At 42.7% G+C, this 24,818-nt stretch overlaps 3 protein-coding genes across 3 annotated transcripts; 1 reads left to right on the top strand and 2 right to left on the bottom strand.

The window, feature by feature from the left end:
- The first annotated feature begins 522 nt into the window (after window positions 1-522).
- On the top strand, window positions 523-2,613 carry LOC121941348 (T-cell acute lymphocytic leukemia protein 2 homolog). Its single transcript, XM_042484125.1, has 3 exons — window positions 523-581; window positions 1,124-1,182; window positions 1,710-2,613. Exons 1-3 carry the CDS (start codon window positions 523-525, stop codon window positions 2,093-2,095), a joined length of 504 nt encoding a protein of 167 aa, XP_042340059.1. The 3' UTR covers window positions 2,096-2,613.
- A 2,310-nt stretch (window positions 2,614-4,923) lies between these two features.
- On the bottom strand, window positions 4,924-5,667 carry LOC121941347 (processed variable antigen-like). Its single transcript, XM_042484124.1, has 2 exons — window positions 5,451-5,667; window positions 4,924-5,393 (listed from the first exon to the last, which is right to left on the bottom strand). The coding sequence occupies exons 1-2, from the start codon at window positions 5,665-5,667 to the stop codon at window positions 4,924-4,926; spliced, it is 687 nt and encodes a 228-aa protein (XP_042340058.1).
- Window positions 5,668-7,126: 1,459 nt separating this feature from the next.
- si:ch211-1a19.3 (GRB10-interacting GYF protein 2) lies at window positions 7,127-24,818 on the bottom strand. The gene is made up of 5 exons (XM_042483955.1): window positions 24,316-24,818; window positions 15,367-15,463; window positions 11,231-11,384; window positions 10,993-11,150; window positions 7,127-7,493 (listed from the first exon to the last, which is right to left on the bottom strand). Coding segments are annotated over exons 1-5 (738 nt in total). The 5' UTR covers window positions 24,643-24,818; the 3' UTR covers window positions 7,127-7,491.

The raw sequence follows: 24,818 nt of genomic DNA, 5'->3' as shown, positions 1-24,818 counted from the left end.
CTGGTCAGAGCCCAGGCCATTAAAATGATGAAAACAAACAAACAAACAGGCAAACTCCTCCCAAAAACTAGATTAGTAATTCTCTTCGTTTTACATTTAAAATTATGTTTCTGGAATAATATTTTTCAGCACTTTCTTGAGGTCATTTTCTTGCCAGTTTTGTTTTATTTGTTATTTTTGCAAAAACTTCACAAAATCAAATAAAAAAACTGAATTTAAAGTAAAGAAATCATGTAAACAAAAACAAAAGATGACTTCAGTGTGAGCCTGCGGGTCGTGACGGAGGAGACGCCGGAAAACACGACTCCCTCAGCGGGGGGCGGGGAGAGGCGGCCCCGGGGGGCCCGCGGGTCCCTGGGGTGCTGCTTTCCCGCCCCACCTCTGAAATGGGACTGTTGTTATTGTTAATGGGTTTCCATGGAAACGACGCGTCACGACAAGCAGAGAGGGACGCTGCCCGGTATAAAAGACAGAGACAGACACCGGAGACACTGAGACACCGCAGGACTGACCGCACGAGACATGCTGCACGAGAGAGACATGCTGCACGAGGCCGCGCTTCACCTCAGCTCCTCCGACAGGTGTGAGACACACACACACACACACACACACACACACACACACACACACACAGAAACCTGACATATTTACACATTCAAGGTCCATTTATGTTTTTTCTTAAGCAAAGTTAAAGTTTTTGTAGTTTAAAAAATCAAATTAAGACTTGCCTAACTCCTGCTGCATCTTTTGGCGTCGAAATTTACGAGTAAAGAAACAGAAAAAACGAAAAAGAACGAAAGGGAGCGCGACAGGAGGAGCGGCTGGTGTATTTCAGGGGACATAAAAGCTCACATATGTGGACATGATAGAAAATGATTTTCTCTGTGTGCGAACATGCATCAAAAATATTTAAAGTTCTCATCTACGCTGACATATTTGTGCATATTTTAGACACAATTATTCATTTCCACTAATTTTCTTACTGACGGTTAAAGAGATCCAAAACGTGTCTGACCTGTCCATCCGTCTGTCCCTCTGTCCATCCGTCTGTCCCTCTGTCCATCCGTCTGTCCCTCTGTCCATCCGTCTGTCCCTCTGTCCCTCCGTCTGTCTGTGTCTGCAGCAGTCCGGCTGGACTCATCGCGATGACACAAAGTTGGTCTCCACAGCAGATGGACTTCGGTGAGTTTCACACCTGTAAAAAAACAGTCCGGAGTCGAAATGTGCGAAATTTAACTTTTACAAGAATTTAGTTTAGCCAATTAATGGGCCAATTAATTATTGCGTGGGTTATGATGTTTGTGGGGTGGGCTTTGGGAATAATTAAACTTTTTATTTTGGCTTCAGGAGAGGAGCGTAAAGTGTTAAATGGCTGCAATTTTATTTATTTAACTTCAGATTTTTAATAAAATTTGGCATTTTTAGTGAAAACAGTTTAGAGTTTTTCGGTAACTTTAACTTTTTTTTCTTAACTTTCTCATTTTTTATGTTTTTTTAAAATTAATTTTCAGGTAATTTCTTGTACTTTCTCCTAATTTCGGGTCGTTTCTTCTTTTGTTGCTGTTGTGTTTCTTCGCTTTCTCTCCGTGTTCTCTCTTTCTTCACGTCAGCTGTTTGAAATCATTTTTGAATCTCATGTTTTTGAAAAACGTTTATTTTTGCAGTATTTTTGTGTGGGATCCTGTCTCACGTGTCCCGTCCCCCCTCAGATTGTGGCCCCCGTGGGGCCCGCCGGGTCTCCACCAACAGTCGGGAGCGTTGGCGTCAGCAGAACGTTAACGGAGCGTTCACGGAGCTGCGGCGTCTCCTCCCCACGCACCCCCCCAACAGGAAGCTCAGCAAGAACCAGATCCTGCGCCTCGCCCTCAGGTACATCCACCTCCTGCAGCAGGTCCTCACGGAGCAGGAGCTCAGGGCGGCCCCCCGGGGGGCCCCCAGGGGCCGGGCCGGGAGCCTGGAGGAGGAGCCGCAGGAGGAGGAGCCGCAGGAGGAGGAGCCGCAGGAGGAGGAGCCGCAGGAGCCAAACTGTGAGAGCTCAGGGGACGGAGATTTTGACGGTCTGCAGCTCCTCCACCTGCAGACCAGATACTGCTGAGTCCAGACCAGCAGCACCAGTCCAGACCAGCAGGAGGCGCTGGACCAGGACTCTGTATTGATGTTAAAGATGACGTTTGTTGCTGCAGAGCGTTCCTCTGAGACGTTGTTCTTATTTTACGTGTGATATTCACATGAATCTGTTTCAGAGTTAATGAATTCGTAGACGCGTGATGAGTTTGATTTTCTGTCAGAGAAGAAGAAGAAGACGGCGTTCTGCGTCTCAGCAGAAAAAAATCAGTAACCAGATTCAGTTTCTTTCATGTTGAAGGAACTTTTGGTGATTTTATCGTTTAATTGGTCGATTGTTTTCATCTGTGATGCAAAATATTAAAAATATTAAAGTAATTTCACACTGACGTACGCTGCAGTCTTTTATTCTGAAAATGTGTATTAATACGTGTATTATAGAATCATATATAGGAGCTGAATGTTTACAGTCATTTAGGGACTGTTTGTTATTTATGGGGAGGGGTATTTTTTAACCCTTTGGAGGGACTGAGGGTTTTATTTTGGCTTTAGAGCAGACAACTTTAAATGGCTGATTTTGTTTTTATTTAACTGCTGATTTTTAAGGAAAACGGCAGTTTGAGTTCAGAGGGAGAGTTTTCGAAAAGCTAAATTTGGAAAAAAACCCCAAATCCTTAAAACCCTTTAGAGACTCTTTAAGTGAACGTGCTTTCATGTTTATGTTTTGCATGTTTTCAGACAGTCAGGGCCCCCTCTATCAGGGCCCCCTCTATCAGGGGCCCCTCTATCAGGGGCCCCTCTATCAGGAGCCCCTCTATCAGGGCCCCCTCTATCAGGGGCCCCTCTATCAGGAGCCCCTCTATCAGGGGCCCCTCTATCAGGAGCCCCTCTATCAGGGGCCCCTCTATCAGGGGCCCCTCTATCAGGAGCCCCTGTCAGGGGCCCCTCTATCAGGAGCCCCTGTCAGGGGCCCCCTGACATTTTCTAACTGACAATATAAATAAAGTGATTGACACTGTGAATAGTTTTTGTCCTCTTCGTGTCCCTCAGGTGTCAGAGTGAATAAAACAGCACCAAACAGATCTCCTACAGAGGACACAGTTAAGACACTAATGTCCTAAAGTCCTAGAAACACGTACGGGTCCCTGCGACTGGCCCCCGGCCTCCTGTCCTCTGCTAGAAGTGTCCCTCAGGTAAAGCAGGTTGGATTTTATGTCTCATGTCAGGGTCCTCCAGGATGGGCTGCTGGGGTAGGGGACGTCTGGACAATTTGACCTGAATCTGCAGGCGCCGGACAGTGACATCATCAGGACACTAGCTGTCCCATGTCCCGCAGTGAACCACAGTGGACATCAGGATTATTGACAGTCCCTGAACAGACTCAGACGGCGGCGCTGTCCCTAATAAGATGGACACTGAGCGTCTCCGTCAGCATCAGCTGACAGCGGGTCCGCTCTCTGGACCAATGAGAAAGCTCCGTCAGGAGACCATCGTCCTCTTCCTGTGAGAGTCTGCGGGACGTGTTTCCCACAATCCAGCCTGTCAGCAGGGGGAGGGGCCTGTCACCATAACAAGCCCATGATGAGTGGGCGTGACTGCTGATAACCATCTCAGCCAATCAGACGCCCCGAGAGAGACGACCACAGTAACAGGTCCCCGAGGAGACGAGGGGGCGGGATTCAATTAGTGAGTGTGTGTGTGTGTGTGTGTGTATGTGAGAGTGTGTGTGTGTGTGTGTGTGTGTGAGTGTGTGTGAGAGTGTGTGTGTGTGTGTGAGTATGTGTGTGTGAGTGAGTATGTGAGTGTGTGTGTGTGTGAGTGAGTGAGTGTGTGTGTGTGTGAGTGAGTATGTGAGTGTGTGTGTGTGAGTGAGTGAGTGTGTGTGTGAGTGAGTGAGTGTGTGTGTGTGTGAGTGAGTGAGTGTGTGTGTGTGTGTGTGAGTGAGTGAGTGAGTGTGTGTGTGTGTGTGTGTGTGTGTGTGTGTGTGTCTGTGTGTGAGTGAGTCTGTGAGTGTGTACACTCACACAGACTCACTCACACACACTAACACACAAACACTCACTAATTGAATCCCGCCCCCTGAGATGGTTATCAGCGGTCACGCCCACTCATCATTGGCTTGTTATGGTAACAGGTCCCGCCCCCTCCTGACAGGCTGAACTGTGGGAAAAGCTGCCTGCAGACTCTCACAGTGATGAGGACGACGAGGACGATGAAGACAATGAAGACGATAAGGACGATGAGGACAATGAGGACGATGAGGACGCTGAAGACGCTAAAGATGCTGTGGACGATAATGACGTTGAGGACGAGGATGATGAGGACGCTGAGGACTCTGGCAGCCTCAGGCCTCCGTATCTGTGATGTAAATGTTGTAAATGTTAATGATTAAAGGTCGTTAGCAGTTTCGGTCCCGTCAGGTTTTACCGTCGTCGATCACGAAGGTTTACAGAAACGTAGAAAATTATTAACACGAATCTTCGTTTTTGTCGGTTTTTATTGACAAATTAAATCAGTTAAATCAGGAGGACATAAAAACATCTTAGAAACTCTTATTATCCTCCTGAAAACATTGACCTCTGACCTCTACCAGACCCCCCCACCCCCAACCCCAAAATTTGCTAAAGCTTCTAAAAGTTGCGTCGTTGCTTCGTCGAGCTTCAAGCTGTGAGTTTACAAAGTATCAAACAGAATTCATTCACTCCGGACGGGAAAAACCGATCAGCTGCGGGACAGAAGACGCAGAATCGATCGCTGATTATTGATCAGAAATCTGCTGATATTCACGTCGCTCCACCGATCAGAAAAAACAATGATAAATCTGAGTAAAAAGGATAAATATCAGCAGATCCACAACGATCAGCTCCGGCTCCACCTGTCGGACAAACACGGACTCAGCCTCTCTCCTGCTGCTGGTTTTCCTCCGTCAGCCTCACTGGTCTCTCTGGTCTCCCTAATCTCACTGGTCTCCCTGATCTCGCTGATCTCACTGGTCTCTCTGGTTTCACTGGTTTCAGTGGTCTCACTGGTTTCACTGGTCTCTCTGGTCTCTCTGGTCTCACTGGTCTCCATGGTCTCCATGGTCTCAGTGGTCTCAGTGGTTTCACTGGTTTCACTGGTCTCACCGGTTTCACTGGTTTCAGTGGTCTCACTGGTTTCACTGGTCTCACTGGTCTCCATGGTCTCAGTGGTTTCACTGGTCTCAATGGTCTCAGAGGTCTCACTGGTTTCACTGGTCTCACTGGTTTCACCGGTTTCACTGGTCTCTCTGGTCTCCCTGATCTCACTGGTCTCTCTGGTCTCCCTGATCTCAGTGGTCTCCCTGGTCTCTCTGGTCTCCCTGATCTCGCTGATCTCACTGGTTTCACTGGTCTCACTGGTCTCACTGGTCTCACTGGTTTCACTGGTCTCTCTGGTCTCACTGGTCTCCATGGTCTCAGTGGTTTCACTGGTTTCACTGGTCTCACTGGTTTCACTGGTCTCTCTGGTCTCACTGGTCTCCATGGTCTCAGTGGTTTCACTGGTTTCACTGGTCTCACTGGTTTCACTGGTTTCGGTGGTCTCACTGGTTTCACTGGTCTCTCTGGTCTCACTGGTCTCCATGGTCTCAGTGGTCTCAGTGGTCTCAGTGGTTTCACTTGTCTCAATGGTCTCACTGGTCTCACTGGTTTCACTGATCTCTGCTCTCCCTGATCTCCCTGGTTTCACTGGTCTCAGTGGTCTCTCTGGTCTCCCTGGTCTCAGTGATCTCAGTGGTCTCCCTGGTCTCTCTGGTCTCCCTGGTCTCAGTGATCTCAGTGGTCTCCCTGGTCTCTCTGGTCTCCCTGGTCTCAGTGATCTCAGTGGTCTCCCTGGTCTCAGTGATCTCAGTGGTCTCCCTGGTCTCAGTGGTTTCACTGGTCTCTGCTCTCCCTGATCTCCCTGGTTTCACTGGTCTCAGTGGTCTCCCTGGTCTCAGTGATCTCAGTGAGCTCCCTGGTCTCAGTGGTCTCCCTGGTCTCTCTGGTCTCCCTGGTCTCACTGGTCTCACTGGTTTCACTGGTCTCTCTGGTCTCACTGGTCTCACTGGTTTCACCAGTTTCACTGGTCTCACTGGTCTCCATGGTCTCCATGGTCTCAGTGGTTTCACTGGTCTCACTGGTCTCACTGGTCCCAGTGGTTTCACTGGTCTCTGCTCTCCCTGATCTCCCTGGTTTCACTGGTTTCAGTGGTCTCCCTGGTCTCAGTGGTCTCTCTGGTCTCCCTGGTCTCTCTGGTCTCCCTGGTCTCAGTGATCTCTCTGGTCTCTCTGGTCTCTCTGATCTCTCTGGTCTCACTGGTCTCAGTGGTCTCAGTGGTCTCTCTGGTCTCTCTGGTCTCCCTGGTCTCACTGGTCTCCCTGGTCTCACTGGTCTCACTGGTCTCACTGGTCTCCCTGGTCTCTCTGGTCTCACTGGTCTCCCTGGTCTCTCTGGTCTCCCTGGTCTCAGTGGTTTTAAGGAGCGGTCTGCAGAGTGCTTGTTAATGAACCAGCAGAGAATCCGTCAGCTCGTGAAAACACAGTTTATCTGTCAGCGGTTAACCCTTCAACACCTGGAACCAAATCAGCTTTTAACCCTCTGAAACCCGAGAGAGGATCAGACAAAGTTCAGCAGCGACTCGGCGAGAAAGGTGACGAGGAAATAACGAGGGGGCGGGGCATCAAACTACACTGTTGGGTTCTTTCTTTAAAACATCGTGGCGACATTTTTCCTTAAATTGTTGGGGATTTTTCATGGTGATTAATTAGTTAAATCTTTTTTCTTTAAAAACTGCTGTGTGTGTGTGTACAAACATTTCTCTCTTTTTTTGGGCCATTTCTTGTAAAGTTGCTGGTTGCCTTCTTTCTATGTTTAAAAAAAAGAAACCAGATTTCAATGGGGTAACTTGTGAAATGTCTTTTTCTTTTTAAATATTTCCTATCAGCTCTTATTGTGACAGTATAGCTTCCTGTCTCTGTGGACCTGCAGAGCAGCATTCTGGGAAAGGCCTCCTAATTTATGTTATAAAACCATCAGAAAACGCTTCGTTATTTGGGAGTTTGTCTGCTCAGCAGCAGGTTGTTTGACGTCCCTTGTCAGGACTTTGCGTCTCAGCGGGGGAATCGGTGTGAGAGCTGACGGAGGATCGAACGCTTAAATCTACGAGGCTAAAATGTGACAGAGCGGCGTCCTGCAGTAAAAAGCAGAAATTAAAAAAAGAAAGAGTGGTGAAGCTGCGGAGGCTTAAATCAGTCAGTAAACGTCTCAGCAAAGTTTCTGTCCAATCACTCATCAGACGACACGTCGGCGTCTCCATGGCAATCTGTGGTTTTGTTTGTACAGCAGTCATTCAGTCTGTCCAGGCTCCGCCCCCTCCGCCCTGGATCACAGTGCTCGTCGTTTTCGACAGGTCGCCGTCCCGCCGAGCTCCTAAAACACAGAAACACACTTTAACACCTGTGGACCAAATAATACACACTATAACACACACTTTAACCCTTTGGAGACTGTTTGTTATTAACCCTTCAGGGACAGTTTGTCTCATTTTAGTCTCTTTTCTTCTTCCTGTTGTGATAACTGTGTGTGTGTTGATGCATGTGTCCTAAATGTAGTCCAGATTGTGTATCTGAGTGTAATCAGTGAATTTGCAGCTCAGCTCCTACAATAAGTCTAAAATACACTGTGGAAACTAAATAGTTACATTCAGACTGTTCAGGTCCAAAAATGCTCCATTGAAACCCATTCAAACTGACATTTTTGATCCCACAGCCATCAGAGCAGAAAAACAGGACTTGTATTATTTCTGGGTGTCATTCTGGGCTTTTGACTCTGAATTTGTCATTTTGACTATTTTCCACCTGATGAGGTCATTTTGACCATATTTGGCATATGGAGGAAATACATGCTATTTCCACTAGGTGACCTGTCACAGTCAATGTAGCTGCTGATCACTGACATATCCCAGACTGTCACCAGCTGCACTCACACACTGACATATCCCAGACTGTCAGCAGCTACACTCACACACTGACATATCCCAGACTGTCAGCAGCTACACTCACACACTGAGGAGGAGGAGACTGAGAATTATCCATAATTAATCTAAAAACATAGTGGCATCATGACAAAAACCTGACATTTGAAAAATCTGATGTTTATGATCAGGACTGATGTTGGTTCAAAAAAAAAAATTAGTCAGTGAAAGTAGAAAATCATATATTTAATGAAAGAAATTCTATGATTTTTTCACCTTATCTGAGATGTTTTCAAAGTGCTGTCATCGTAAATCTTTAGAATAAATATGTGGAAATAATAATAATAATAGTTCCAGTAATGTGACTAATTCACAAAAAACACAGTCACAAACAGATATATGTTGAAGTACTGATGTTGAGTACAGATTACTGCTCTGTACATTTTGATTTTGATTTAAAGCATGCAAGGTAGATTTATTCATTACTTTTTAAAGCAAAGTTAAAAAAAATAACTTAAAATGTGTTTATCAATTTGTTAGTTAATTAAAAAGTATGGGGTCTGTTTTTGTTATAATAGCTCCAAGGACATTAATTATTCACAGCTTTTCTTTCAGTGAGGACAGTGAAGTCATATTTTAAATATATACAGTATATTATGTTTTTGTACTAGGTCTGTAATGCTGTGCTCTGGCCTTTATTTGTCATCGGTTGTCAGTTTACTGTAAAAGAATAATCTTTTCTTAACACTGGATTTTTCTCTTCGCTCCATCATACACATCGGTTACCTTTTATTCAAAATATATGAACTGTGTAGACCAATGTTGCCCTGAGCTGTGTGTTACCTTTGTGTTTGTGTGTTTTCATATTTGTTGAAAAAGAAAAAATGAAGAACTCAATAATAAAAAAAATACACATATTTTTGCAGTTTTTCCAAATTAAATATATTTTATATTATTTGTTGAAGAAAAGGAAAATAAATATATTTGAGAAAGAAAATATATTTATAATTTTTTTTGTATTTTTGCTTTATTTTAAATCAGCATATTTCAAATTTGCTAGAAATTTGCTGTTTTTTTAAAATTCTGTATATTTTATATTATTTCTTGAAACAAAGGAGAAGTCAAAAAAATATATTTGAGAAAAAAAAATTAAATATTTTTGCCATTGTTTTTAATTCAGTATATTTTATATTATTTGTTGAAAAAAAAGGAAAAAATCAATAAATATATTTGAGAAAAAAATATTTTTTTCATATTTTTACTGTTTTTAAAAATTCAGTATATCTTCCATTAAAGCGTGTGTTTGCTTCTCGTTTTTCAGGTGTGTTTTAAGTTGCTGTGAAGTGAAGCGGTCCGCACTGAAGTTCCTGCAGTGACTCACTGCGACCGGCAGGTGGCGCTGCTGCCTCCTCTGCTGCCAGCTGGGACTCTTTGCATGGCCCTCCTGTGTCTTCTTACTTGGGGGCCACACGAGGGCGCCAGCGTAAAGGTCAACATATTGATGTGTTGATTTTGTCTGGGACAGACTCCGTCCTCCAACTGTCCCAGACAAAATCATTTGTAAATGTTTGTGTGGTCTGGACACTGCTGACACCAAACTGCTGTTTGAGCTGAATAACAGGTGAGGTTACAGACGAGGAGGACACACGGACCGGAGGGACCGTCAGCGGAGGGAGCGTCCGTCAGGCCGCTGTGACTCTCGTTCGTTAGTTAGTAAAGTTAAAAGAACAGTAGTCCGTGTCCGCAGTTTGAAATGAGGCGATAAATTTCCTTTGAAACTCTGCACTTCTGACACAGTTAGAGCTGAGAATACTGTGAATACTGAATCTCCTCACTTATTTAAGAAAGTGTTATTTTTATATATTCTAGACTCATTACATAAACCAAAATGTTCAAACATTTTTCCATTTTAATTTTGATAATATGACCCAAAGCTAGAAAAATATATATTTTTAAAAAACCCTGTAATGGGAGCTCCCATTTCTCATCATCGTCTCTCTGTATCATAATAAGCAGACTCTCTGTCTGATCACATCGCTAGTGTCCTCTGACGAGCCGCCGCGAGCTGATGTTTTGGTGTAAATCCTCGTTCTCTCTGGACTGCGCGTGATGACGAATACTGTGTGATAAACCACATCGTTGTTTGTCTTTGTCCTGTTTGAAGGACAAACTGTAAGCAGGTGAAGATAATGTCTTTATCCCTCATCTCCTCCGGGCCCTTTTTCCTTTTGTGTCGTCTCAAACTGGAGAGAGCAGAGGTCCGTTTGAAAACGCCCGAATTAAACTATCAGAGAGACAGCTGATGGCTCAGTGTCGTACTTCACAACACATTTCCAGAACAACCCCAAAAACAGAACGTATTTCAAAATATTAGAAACACCCGACCCATAAAAGCAGAGGAGCTGAGGGCCGCTATCAAAGCAACCTGATATATATTGAATTATATATATAAATATATATATAAAATGAAGAGACTTTTGCTTGTTGGACATTTCTGTGCTGTAAATCACTTGTTGAACAATCTTAGGAAATATTAATAATATTAATAATTTGAGATTCTGGGTTTCTGATTCTCGTGAGCTATGGGAACTAAGACATAATCATCAAAATAAAAGAAAAAAAGGCCTGAAATATTTTGATTTACATGGGACGAATCCACAACATATCAACTTTAGCTTTTTTAATTAAATTAGAAAGAAAATTGAACTTTTTCATGATATTCCGTTTTTTTAGATGCACCTGTATATTATAATATGAATTTTAGGACATGGACAGACTGCATAACTGACTTTAAAAATGTAAAATACATAAAACGAGGTTTTAGGTCTCAGCTGAGGTCAGAGTTTGGCAGTGTGGATGATGTGTTGGAGTTTTGTGGTTTCTGCTGGATTTGGTCGTGTCAGGTGTGATTTACGGCCGTGTGTGAGTGATTATGGGCGTGTCTCTGGGACTCACAGGTTATCAGATGCAGAGCGCTGCAGAGGAGCAGCATCAGTGCCGGAGCGCCACAGAGGAGCGAGGGCGAGGAGTCGGTCGGTTTGTTGGAGGAGGCGTCCTGCTGCTGCTCCTGCTTCTCCTGAGGAGGTTCAGGCTCCGCGTCTTTACACTTCTGACTGTAAACACACACAGAGCTGCATCATCCATCGATAACCTATCAGTCAAAAACAGCGCATGATGCCAGATGTGGACTCACAGCTGCTTCTGCAGGTACTGCTGCTGGGACTCGCAGGCTCTGGTCTGACTCTGAGCCGCCAGCATCTGACTCTCAGCAGCCGCCTTCAGACTGACGCAGGACTCGGTCTGAAGTCCAGCCAGCGTCACGTTCTGCTCCAGGGCCTCGATGCGATCTGAGCACGCGTGCACACACACACACACACACACACACACACACACACACACACACACAAACACAAACACACACACAAAAACATTTTTTAAATCTGAGACCAGACTGTTTATTTTTCAGTCGATTATTATTACGTTACGATTACGTTTTTAATAAATAACATAAATGAACATTGCAGGTGTTTTTTGTTTGGCGCCCCCTGTGGTCACCACCTGTGAGTGCAGCTGTGTTTTAAGACTACAGTTCCCAGAGTTCAGTGGGAGATGACCCTTTTATCACTGAGCAGAAGAAATAAAGTCAGATGATTAAAGCACAATTTTCATCAGACTATGTCTGATTCTGTTTTTTTTCTTCTCCACTATCATAATAATTATTGGTGTTCACACACACACACACACACACACACACGCCTACATTAATATGTATATGTATAAATATTAATGTAGGCATGTGTATAAAACGGTAAATTCTGACCTGGTCATTTCTGGGACATGAGACTGGTATAGAGAGAAACATCACTGCAACTTTTAACTTGACGTATCAAGAACTGATATTCACACTAACGCTCGCTCTTATCGAACGTTTTCTTAGACTCACAAACTCAGCGGCACAAATATCATTTCCACAAATAACATTTTAGGGGTATCATGCTGCAACGGAGGTAGTTTTCAACCCACGCCGACTCCGACCTTTAATGTTCTGCTTGTCTCAGTGTTTCTCAGTATTTCATGGTACACAAGTATCAGTTTATTTTAAAGTATCCACATTTCTGAAAAAAAAGTATCTCCGAGTATCTTGCTGTGTTATGATGTTTTGGGTCATTTTACTTCAGAGTATCTGCGTTTATTTTAAATGATTGTGTGTTGTAGCTGGTCTCAGTCTGTGTGTGTGTGTTGCTCTCTCAGTCTGCACACTGTTAGTGCGTTCATGTGTGTGATTAAAATGCCACTTTCTTACAGAAGTGACCGAACTTTTCCACAATATTCTCACTTTCTGCGATGCAGCTGTGTGATGAAAACAGGTTTGCTTCAGTGCTCACAGGCTGAGTCTGACCCCAGATCAGCGGACAGCCTCGGCCCGTCCTCCGTCATGTATGGGGGGGGGTTAAAGCTGCAGCTGAGGAGCGAGTCTCGCCTGCGTTGGACTGTCCGCGCTCTGATGCAGGGACACTGTTGACTGAGAGTTGTCCAACATAGCAACAGTAACTAGGGGGGGGGGGGGGGGTGTGTAATCAGTGAGAATCAGAGTTCAGATCAACTCCTGGATGAACTTATAAGGAGACGGTGTGTGTTATCACACACTGACGTCAGTGTTATGTGAGGAATGATGGGCGCTGCCAGCTCTCATGTTTTCTGTTCTTTAGTGTGTTTGGAAGCAGATCCTGGATCAGATCCTGGACCAGATCCTGGATCAGATTCAGCCTCACTGCTGAAAAAATGAAATACTTAAATGAAATCAAACAGATCAGACTGTGAGTGTTGTTTCATTTTAAAGCTCCTCCATCAACAACCTGACCTGAGAAAAACTGGTCTTATGTCACACCGTCAGAGACGAGTTTCAGTCCTCGAGTCTCACCGAGTGTCTGCCGTGAGGTCAGGCAGGTGCTCCAGGTGACATTAGTACAAGTCTGAGCTAGTGTGCTTATAATTTTCCAGGACTTTTCCAGGACTTTGAGGCAAATTTTAAAGAGCTCACATTCTCTGAAACGAACGTTGATACTCGTTGATGATCTTTTTCATTACTGTGTGACAGCTTTATTAAATAAATATTATTAAAGAAAAAAAGAGAAGAACAGGATTAGAACTGAATATCCAAATATAACTTTGGGACTGGTGTGTAAAGAAAATGTGTTGGCGACTTTTTATTTATTTTTTGGTGATCTTTGATTTATTTCTTTAAATTAGCAATTTTGAAGTTTTTGTTGGTTTTTAAATTAAACATAAATTCACTTATACGTAAATAAAACTTAGAGTTAGATGTTTAAATAAAACATTTTGGTAATTTCCTTTTTCCATTTTTGCTGATTTTTCCATGTTCCACATTTTCTGTTTCTAATATTTTGAAATATGTTTTTTTTTTTTTTTACATTTTTCTAGCTGTAGGCCATATTATGAAAATTAAAATAGAAAAACGCTTGAGCATTTTGGTTTCTGTAATGAGTGCAGAATATATTAAAATTTCACTTTCTTAAATAACTGATGGAAATTCAATGTCGTCATTTTTGAGGTGCACCTGTAAACGATGCAGCTGGAGCTGGAGCTACGGTACACGAGCGGCGTGAAATAAAGTGAAGTGCTCCTTTAACCTGATGCTGGTGCGCGTCGTGCAGCTGGATATTTCGCTGCGGTTAATAAACGGGTCTGAAGTGGTCTGTGAGTCACTGGTTCCACACGGCTCACATTAAACAGCAAGCGATGTTTATCAGCAGCTGCCTGTTACACACAAACACAATGCGTCTCTCATATCTGCTGCTCGCAGGAATCCATCATTTCCCTCCGACTATTCACAGCAGGAAGTCACCTTCATTAAAGACTTTCTGCACTTCCTATCAGGCTCCTGTTCCCGCCCCGCCGCTGCTGCTGGACAACATTACTCAAGGAAAATACACTAAATAATTCATCACACCCTGGAATTAAAAAAAAAACACACCAGTAGCTCACTGCGTCTCATGTCAGGACAGAAAAGTTGTCACCTTTTGAAACCTTTTTTAATTTCTTTTGAAAAAATGGGGAGCAACTTGCTAAGAAATGTCCCACAAATTGCAAGAAATTAGCAAAAGGTGACAAGAAAAAAACTGATTTTTTTAATCAAAATGTTAAAAAAAGAACGAAAAAATGTACAGAAAAGAATCATCTAAATCATACATTTAATTTGTTTTCCAATGTTGAGCACTTCTTAGTTGTTTTTCTTACAACTTTTTTTTTTTTTTACTAATTTCTTGTGCCTAAAAGCCAAAAATTTTCTATAACAGAAATGCCAAAAAACGTAAAGAAAAAGTCTGATTATGCAACAGCTGCTAACAGCTGCTTACAGCTGCTAACAGCTGCTTACCACTGCTAACAGCTGCTAGCGGCTGCTTACAGCTGCTTAACGGCTGCTAACAGCTGCATACGGCTGCTAACAGCTGCTTACGGCTGCTAACCGCTGCTAATGGCTGCTTACAGCTGCTAATGGCTGCTTACAGCTGCTAATGGCTGCTAAACAGGTGCTAACGGCTGTTTATAGCTGCTAACGGCTGATGAGAAATGTAGCGTCAGAAGAAAAGGCTGTGTGACGGTGAGGTAAAGCAGTGAAAACACTGGAAATACAGCGTCCACTTCGATTGATACTGCGTTGGGTTTTTGGGGTTTTACAGCCCCACTTCAAAAATCCACAACTATCACTTTAACATCTGATCCGAGGTCAGTTTGCTGAGATGATTTTAGTTTCTTTCAGTGTTTGTAGAGACAAGCCTGTGTGTTTTCATAAAAGAAACATGAATCTACTGCAGACGGTCAGCGACTTTTAACAAGTCAGAGCCGTCACACGGCAACCACAACACAGAGGGGGAGGAAGTACTCATCTTTTACTGCAGTAAAAGTACTAATACTTCACTCTACTCTACTGCAAACTCTTCTTTAGTTTTGTTTGCAGAAATGATCAAACAGTGCTTGAGTTCCTGAACTTTTCCTTTTTTCCTCTCACTGATCTCTGCTCTCCTTCCTCCTTATGTTTCCTTGTTTCCTTCCCTCAGCTGGGTTCCTTATTTCCTTCTGTAGCTGAAACTTTTATATTTGTGGTTTCTGACTGATAATTAGAGTCTCCCTCTCTCGGAGCAGAAAACACATTCCTGTTGTATTTTTTTAAACCAACCAATCGTGTGTATTTATTTATTCTGACTCACTGGTCGTCATGGTAACAGGGGTGGAAAATGCAGCTAAGAATACCGCTGGTGGCGGGCCTGAGAAAGTCTCCTTTCATGGCAGTGATGGGGTTTTTCCTACCTTCCTGCAGGCGGATCTGAGCCGTGAGGTTGGCCTCGGTCTGACGGAGCTCCTCCACCGTCTCCTGCAGCACGCTGATGTTCCCGTTCAGCACAGCCTGAGCGTGTACACACACACACACACACACACACACACACACACACACACACACACACACACACACACACACACACACACACACACACACACACACACACAGCATCCCACTCTGATAGTTACCGAGGCGGGCCGACAATCACACTGAGTGTCATTTAAAAGCAGATATCTGTGAAATATTACAGTGAGATACTCATTTTGTCTTTAACCCTTTCAGACCTGGAGCCAAATCATTTTCCTTGTGCTGTATTCAGACGCCTTTAACAAGTATGTTTAACCTTTGACCCCTGAGTGGTGTGATGTCTTTCAAAAACATGGGAAAAAGGCGATTGGTCGGCAACTTGGTAAGAAATTTTCCACTAATTGCAAGAAATTACTAGATTAAGAAAATTCTTTTTTTAAAAGCTGGGGAAAAAACTTGATGTATAATTATCATTACATATTTAAAATTATGTTAGAGAATTTTTTTATAATTTTGAAGAACTTTCTCCAAATTTTTCTTTCTTTTTCTTGTTTTTGTGTCTGAGCTGAAAAAAAATGCTATCATTAATATACATTTAAAATTATGTTACAGAATTACTCTAATTTTTAAGGGCTTTTTCAAGGCCATTTAAAAAAAAATAATTAGTAAAAAACTATATTTATAACTCTTATCAAATATTTGATTTGATTTCAGTTATTTCAAACATGTAAAGAAGGAAATAAAGAAAATATTATACAAAAACAGACCGAAAAATAAAAATAAAAACATGGCCAAATATATAATGACTTGCTTTACATATTTGAAAAAATTGTTACAGAATTTTAAAATAATAATATAAAATAATATAATATATTTCAAGCATTTTCTCGGTTTCTTGTATGCCTTGTTTGTTTTTTTGTAACTTAATTTCTCTTTTTTTGTTCTTTTTTGACCTGATGTCTTGCTAATTTTTTTGTGTCATTTCTGTTTTAATAGTTTGTTTTCTCCTTTCCATGTTTTTGAAAAAAAAAAAAAAAGGGCAACTTGGTGAGAAATGTTCCACAAGTTGCAAGAAATCAGTAGATTTAGACAACGATTTCAATTAAGCCGGGGCAAAATGTGTAATGGCCATTTGTTTTTAACTTTAAAAATTCTGGTAATTTTCTTGTACTTTTGAATAATTTCTTGCTAATTTTTGGGTGATTTCTTCTTTCGTTGCTCATCGGCCTCTTCTCGTGTTTCTGACAGAAAGCACTTTGCTCGGGTTTCAAAGGGTTAAAAAAGGGCTCAACTAGTTTTCATATGAACCAGCACTGAAGAACAAAGAGGAGGGAGGGAGACATTTCCTGTTACATCACTCTGTCTTTGTTCTTTCTAACTTTTCATCACAGCCAACGTTTGTCCCAAAGCTGCGGTCCGGGGACCCTCCAGGGTCCCTGAGGGAGTTTCAGGGGTCCCCCAAAAAACTGAGGAGCTTTTTTTTTCATAACTGAAGCCTCATAACAAGTGAGCTGAATGTGAGTCCTAAAAGAGACGGATCTGATGGCAGGTTTCACTTCCTCCACAGACCTCTGCTCGACTGTAACCGACAGCTCAAGAGCTTTGGTCTGAATCAGGTTTAAAAACCAGAATCTTGTCAGACCAGCTCCCTGAGGTAAAGTCCTGTCAGACGGCGGTCTGAGACCTCCTGCGTATGAATTTAAACATCTTGGACACAAAGAAGTAAAAAAACGCAGCGATAATAGTGTCGACCTGTTGAACCTCTGTCAGCCTGAATCTGTGTTTTCAAATTCATCTGAAACTTGTTTTCCGTTTCTGTTGTCAGACGACTGAACGAGAACGAAACGGTCGCTTAATCACGTCTCATAAACAGGTTTGGGTACAAGGGGTCGACAGACGATCAGCCTGGCCGATTATTGGAGCCAATATCCGGCATCTGTATCTGCGTTTTATTTTATGATCGCCCATAAAACTGACGAATTAAAACGTGCAGAGAAAGTGTCAGCGTGAAGGCAAATTTGATTTTGTAAAACAGATCAGAGAGCTATTTTTATTTATTCTTTTTTCATTGAAATTTCGACTTTATAAAAAGGTTCCTGGGAACTTTCTGTATGTGAAGTTGAAGGTTTCAGTATTAATTAAACTTTTGGCATGTAAACACAGACTTTCTTATATTCCAAATTCTAAATATTGACAAAGATTTTCAGTTTTTTTGTAAAAGCGTATCGGTCTCATTAGCTCGTAATACTCCGTACCTGCCCTAAAAAGACTACATTGGTTGACCCCTATTGGGTACCAAAACCCGGTCAAAATACAACACCAGTTCCTATTCGCCCGGCACCCGCCAGACCGGGTCACGACACAAGGCAGGTTTCCATCAACCCTCAACCCACCAACTGAAATGCCTCCAACAGGTAGTTTGTCCCGTGGCAGACCCAGAAGACGAATGAGGGATTATCAGGATCATCCCGAGGTTTTGAATCCACAATTCCTCTGTGAAATCGTGGACTACATCTCCCAGAAATCCCTCATACGGGGGCCCCTCATAAGGGGCTCGCCTTTCCATCACGGCTCCATAACACGCCTACGTGGCCTTGGATTGAAATAATGACGGCTAGTGCGGTGGCTGCAATAGAAATAAAGCTGCTGATGTTTTGAACATCCATCGCCATGGTTACTGGGATGTTATCACCAGAGGAGACGTCACATGACATCACTCAGTGGAAACACAGTCAGCTCCATGTTGAGTTTTATCACATTTACTAAATATCGCTTCAGTTTTTGTGCAAACTTGTAATGGTTGCGTAATGGTTTTGGTGCGTTCAAGGACGTTCCAGCATGTGAGAACTGAGATTCAGCTCCTCAACAACACGTTTAACAAGAAACCAGCAGATTCTGAAAACCTCCTTCACCGTTTGTTAACGCTCAAACACGTGGAGGACCCTGTGGGTGCTGACGGGCCGACGGCGCTGCCAGCTGCTGTCGGCTCTCGCAGCTGAGCAGCTGATTGAAAGCAGGACGGCTGAGAACGGCTTTTAGAAACATTCCTTTCACTGAACGCAGCATTTAAAGTTAGATGGCCTCTTTAAACACAGTCTGCACTTAAAGGAACAGTCCAAACACACGGCACCACCCGAAACGCTCCTGATACCACAACAACACGTCGAGTACACACACCAAGTACTGATAGTACTAACAGCCTACGTCATCAAAAATATGCACGCACGTTTTGGCACCAGACGTGGCGTCGTTCACCATTCAGACCGACACGGACGAGGAAACAACGTAGGGCTGAGCGATATGGACTTAAAATAAAATCTATTGGAACAACCTCAGGGAACCCTGGGAATCCTTAAAGACCCTTACAGCATTACTAGAATCTTATCAAGGACCACTGAAACCTTCCCAAGGACCTCTAGAATATTCTCCAGAACCATTAGACTTCCTGGATCTCCAAGAAGCCCCTGGAGCATCGTTTAGCCTCCCTGGAACATACTCCAGGACCAATATGACACTTTCATCCTGGGAAATCATTTCCCACCAGTGAAACCCCTTCAAGGACCACTAGTACCCCGTCGAAACCTGCTCACATCTCCTCAAGGAGTCATGGAAACATCTTCAAGAACCGTGCAGTGAAAGTATTGGCAGTTATGATAAAATATTGTTTTTATTTTCGGTGAGCTCTCTGCAGTCTGAAAACAGGCCGTTCTCTTTCACTCTGAAGTCTTTGGGGATTTTTCTCGCCACCGAAACCGTCTGAACACCTGTGCAACAGGAAGTGACACACAGGAAGCAGCAGTGATTAATTAATGAGCTCAGCTGCTTCAGACCCCACGCCAACAGGCGAAAACTGTCAATCACACCACCGAAAAACCTGAGATCAGTCAACTCTACACTGCTGCAAGGAAGGAAGGAAGGAAGGAAGGAAGGAGATGCAAGAAAAGAGGAGAGGAAGGAGGAAAGAGGATGGAAGAACGTAAGGAGAGAGGTCAGGAAGGAAGTAATGCTGCGTTCACATGGAACCGGATGGTAAAGGACAGCAGCGCAGTCTCTCTCTAACCATTATAGAAATGTTATAGAAAACAAGCAAGAAATTTGTAAAATGAAAAAAAAATCCCTAAAATTGGCAACAAAAGTAAAAAACAAGGACATGACCTGAAAAAAGTGCTTAAAAAAAATCAGAATCCTGTAACATAATTTTATATATGTAATTATTTAGTTTTCCCAAGCTGTTTTTTTAAATATAATAATTAATATAAAATAACATCTATCTACAAATGTAGTTGTTGCAAGTTGCTTATTGTCTTTTTTTATCATGATTTTGAAAGAAAACGATCCAATCTGTTCAGGGCTGAAACATTTCAATACGTGTGAAATGCATCTCAAAGCAGCACAAGAACAGTGATGTCCAGGTTTCAAAGGGTTAAGAGATAAAAAGATCAGACCAAACCGATTGCAGATCAATACCAGCCGGTGACCCGAAACTAAAGAGAGAGTCACTCCGTCTGAATCTCACAGGACGCCTGCAAATATCACACGTGCTTCACGAGTTTCACAGCTGAAGAGTCGCTCCGTGTTCATCTGTCCGCTCCAAAAGAAACAACTCCAATATCTACCCAGCATGCAGCGGGTTACAGCGAGCGGCGCGGTGTCTGAGGTCAGGTGATCAGCAGCTGGAGCTCAGGTGGATCCACTCAGCGTCGCAGCAGCAGGTGGAATCAGTTACCGAGCTCACGTATGAGGCTTTTATTTTGTAGGAATGCAGCAGTGTGGCGGCTGAGCAGAGAAGCTATGAGCTGAAGGGGTTAAATGATATCAGGGCGTCTCTCTAAAAAGGCCTTTAGATATACATATATATATATACACATACATATATACAGATGTTCCACAAATTGCAAGAAATTAGTTGATTTATCAAATGATCTTGTCTGTCAAAAGAAAAAGCTAAGGAAAAGCATATTCAGAATTATCACACTTACATATTTGAAAATATGTTTCAACATAATTATGTTTTTAAGCACTTATTCCAGGTCATTTTATCCATCTTTTTTGTTTTATTTTTATTTTTTCCCCACAAATGTTCCAGTAAAGTTTTTGCACCTTTTACTAATTTCTTTCCATTTTTTGGGGTTGCTTCTTTTTTTTTTTAACTTCTTCCCATGATTTCCAAAGAAATCAAGCCAATTTACTCCGGTTTCAAAGGGTTAAATACCAAGGTCAGACCTAATAAGCAGTAAAAATATGTATGTTTGAAATAAACTTGAAACTTTCACTTGCCATGTTTTGGCTGGTGGATGTTTTTTATCCGACCCGTTACTGCAGCCCGTCATTAGGAAAGTTAAATTTCGGACACAGCGGATTGTGCCTCTAAACCCGGATATTTTATACCAAAACATGTTTTCGTGACCGTGGCCTGTTTGAGCGTTTGTGCCTGAATGTGCCCAAACGTTGACCACAGTGCTGCTACAGTTTCAATGTATCCGCTGTGTAAAAAAGTACAGATGTATCATGGTTTGCAGACACATACAATACAATTTTTTTTCTGGTTATTGGGCTGCATGGTCAGAATGTGCAGTGAATTCTGGGTATTGTAGTTCCAGCTGGAGTACTTGTTTCACCTCTGTTAGCAGGAACACGCTTCATGTGTTTGCACACTTTGTGTTTCTATAAATAAAAGGAATATTCCAGAATCCACAGCGATGAGGCGAGAGTTTCCCTCCAGCAAATACTGAGGCTTTCACAGGACGAGCACAAGTCAGGAGGGGAGAAGTCAGACAAAACGAAAGGGAGCGGAGAGGGAGGAGTGGACCAGAGGTGAAGCGAGGAGAGGAGGAATGAGTCAGGACGAACCACGGGGGGGGGGGGGGAGTGAAGGCAAACACTCACTTTTTCCAACCAACAACTCTAAGAAATGAAGCTGGAAATGTTGGAAGCAGCGAAACTCTTCACAGTTTAAACACTCAGCCTGCTGGGAGCAAAAAACTAATCAAAGTTCTTCAACTGGAGGGAAACATATAAAGCCTCCCAAAATGGAAACACTGGAGTAAAGAGGAGGAGGAGGAGGAGGAGGAGAGAAGAATCGCTCTCTGTTCGTACCATATTTTCACACAATAACTCAGAGAGAAAGTCGAGGAACACAAACACGGCTTCAGGTCGAGCCCGTTTATCAGCCTCGGGAGGTTTTAAAAGAACCAGCTTTTTAGAAAAAAAATTTTTTTTTATATGAATGTGATTCATTGATCTGAGTGAGGCTTTTCTGTTTGTTTTCGGGGGACAGATGGAAGCTGTTAGTGTTTTGGTGAGGCGGGTGGGGCCGCGCCGGTGGCTCTGCTTTCAATTTTGGCAGTTGAACTAAAAATGAGGCTATTTTCAGTATCAGTTTGGTGAAACGGCGCCAACATTACACTGTAAAAAAATAGGATTTTATCTTGACACATCCTCTCCTCCATCTGCTGTTGTTTCGTTACGAACACACGAGCCACGGCGTCGAAATGGAGGTTTGTCACTTTTTTGTGTAAAAGAAAATCAGTCCGGCAGCTGTTGGTGAAGAGATGCTGGTCGGGTCTGATGTTTACATTTAACCTGCTGCTACGTTCAACCAGAGGTAACACCTGAGCTCACGCATGTTGGGACACACATTCACAATTTTTGGGAAGGCCGTAGGATCTCAAAATTCTGGAGTAATACTGCTCAGGAATTCAGCCAAATGATTTCAGTAAGAATAGCCAGAGATCCAGGCCTCTTCGCGCCTGCCCTCTAAACCACCGGCCCTGTGAATCTGGCCTCTCCTGGTTAGATGTATTTTGGAGCAGTGGATAAGTGACAAACCGCACTCCGTCACGCAGCGCCGAACATTAACCCTTAGAAAAGAAAGATGATGGTTTGAGAGAACTTGGTCATCTTTCTTAATGTATCTGCATTTTTCGGTACTGCGTGACGGAGTGCGGTTTGTCTCTTATCCTCTGCTTCACTATACATCTAACCTTGATAGTCATGATTATAATTATTGGTTAATTTTTAATTTTAATTATTAATGTTATCGTAATTTGAGATGCCTTTGGGAATGTGGAGAGCACCGTGGTGTTGAGTTCAAAAATTTATAAAAATAACCAAAAACATGTGAGCTCACCGGCTCCTAATAAACGGAGGATTTTAAAAAAATGTTGTCAACTAAAACAAAATCACTGTTGTATAATCTCTGTTTTAATTGGAGATCTTGTGACTCATCTGAGACACATAATGGTCGATCTTCACATTAGAACAAAGAGCACTTTCTGCAGATTTATAACTTCAAAACAATATTTTTTCTCCAGACTTACTTTTTTCTGTTTCATTTAAAAAAATTTTTTGGTGATTTCCTTTTTTTAAACATTTTTTTTTCTTAAATTTTTTTAGCACATTTTAAAGAAAGAATTTAGATTTTTTTTAAATTTTTGTTTTAATGTGGGCGATTTTTAAATATTTTTTGTCTTTTTTTAAATGACTAGACAGCTGCAAACTGTACAAACAGAAATTATTTTTTTAAATTTCAAATTTCCAACTGTCTTTAAAAACATCATGCGTAATGATAGATTTTTATACTCAATCAAACCCTTTTCTTATCATCTTTTTTTATGTAAAAAAATCTCCGATGACAGTTTTTCCTAAACCAAAATTTTTCTTTTTTTTCCTTAAACAATGTCTCTGTTTTATATTTCATTGAACTGAAAATATTTTGGTTATTGAACGAGTCATTTGGATACGTGTTTTTTTCTCAGCGCCAGCGTCCTTGTTCTCTTGTTGCTTATGCTGCTGAAGATGGAGAGCCGCGCCCGGCGTCTTTTTCAGAGCGCTCGGCTGTTTTTGTGCGACCGCTCCGAGCACTTCTGAATGAGAATTTAAGAAGTTTTAAGAAAGTCACCAGAGGTCAGCGCCGCGTTTTGAGCTGGGCGACAGACAGAAACAGAGGAGCTCGCTGGGCGGAGCAGAGCGGCCGGTGGGCGTTGCTGGTGTGCGTTGTGTTTTTGTCACTGAATTCATTCATCAAGCAAATGATCAGCAGACAAATTGATTATGAAAATAAATCATGGCGCTGCCCTAAATGTAGTGCATGCTGGGAAGTATGCTAAGACTCATTATTTTCTTTCAAAAAAATGTGGAGATGTTACTAAAGGTTTTGGCAATTTTTTCTAACAATTTTCAGCGATTTTTTTTAAGAAAAATATTTTTGTCCTAATTTTCTTTAAAAACAAAACAAAACAAAACAAAACATTTATCACATCCAGAAACTGTAAAAACAGAAATTATCATTGAGATTTTCACATTTCCGACAGTTTTTGAAAACACCCTGTGTTATTATAAAGGTTTGTGACACTAAATTTCAGGACTTTTTCCAAAACTTTCAAGCATATTTAGTTTTCCAAACTTTTTAAGGCCTGGGAATTTCTATCTGCAAATTCTGTGACTTTTCCATGTTTTTCATGACTGTACGAACCCTGTTCTTGTTTTACGTGACATCTAAACACAAGAACATGTTTAGATTAACCTGATTACTTCGTATGTGCTGATATGAGATAAATAATCTTATCAATACATCACTGATTGATGTCTCAACCTCAGCTCTGTGAGTTTTCTCTTTCGGCGGAAACGCTGAAGACAAACAGATTCAAACCTTCAACTTCAGCTTTTTAATCTCTGACCTTCGGTTTCCACTGAGAAATAAAGACCAGTTTGTCCTTCAGGATCTTATTAATCTTCAGAGAAGAGAAAGAACCTGATAAATGATTTCATAATCACCCTCCACATGCAGTTCAGCGGCGTTAGAGGAAACCGGCTGAGAGCTTTTCCTGTTGTAAGACGAACATCATAAATCTTTGTGTGAATGAACTCTGTGGTCACGGAGACAAACTCACGTTTTCCTGACGGCACTCCTCCAGCGTTGCGTTGGTGGCGTTGATGCGGTCCAGCAGAAGCAGGATCTCCGTCCTCTGGCGGGCCTGCTCCTCCCTCGCCGCCTCCACCATCTCCTCCAGAGCCACCTTGTCCTTGTTGAAGACCACCTTGGCGCCCTCCAGCTTCTCCCTCATCTCCTGCAGCTCGGCGCGGCACTGAGCCGAGCTCTTCAGGTCCGGAGACGTCGCCCACACCACGATGACAATCAGCGAGATGATGGACCACAGCGCCAGCAGGGCGATCACCACATTCTTCGCCGTCTGGGAGGACTTGGAGGCGGCCGCCATGGCGGGGGCACGGCTGAGGAGGAGGAGGATGGAGATGAAGGTGATGAAGACGAACTGTGGAGCGAGCAGCTGCTCTCTGTCAGGCTCTCAGGTCCAAGTGAGCTGGACTTTCCCTTCAGCCCTGGCAGGAACACAGGGAGGGGCTCCCTCACAGGGCGAGAGACCGCGGACACACC

The sequence above is a fragment of the Plectropomus leopardus genome, chromosome 3, assembly GCF_008729295.1.
Source record: "Plectropomus leopardus isolate mb chromosome 3, YSFRI_Pleo_2.0, whole genome shotgun sequence".
Classification (NCBI taxonomy): Eukaryota; Metazoa; Chordata; class Actinopteri; order Perciformes; family Serranidae; genus Plectropomus; species Plectropomus leopardus.
This window is presented reverse-complemented; position numbering and strand designations above follow the sequence as displayed.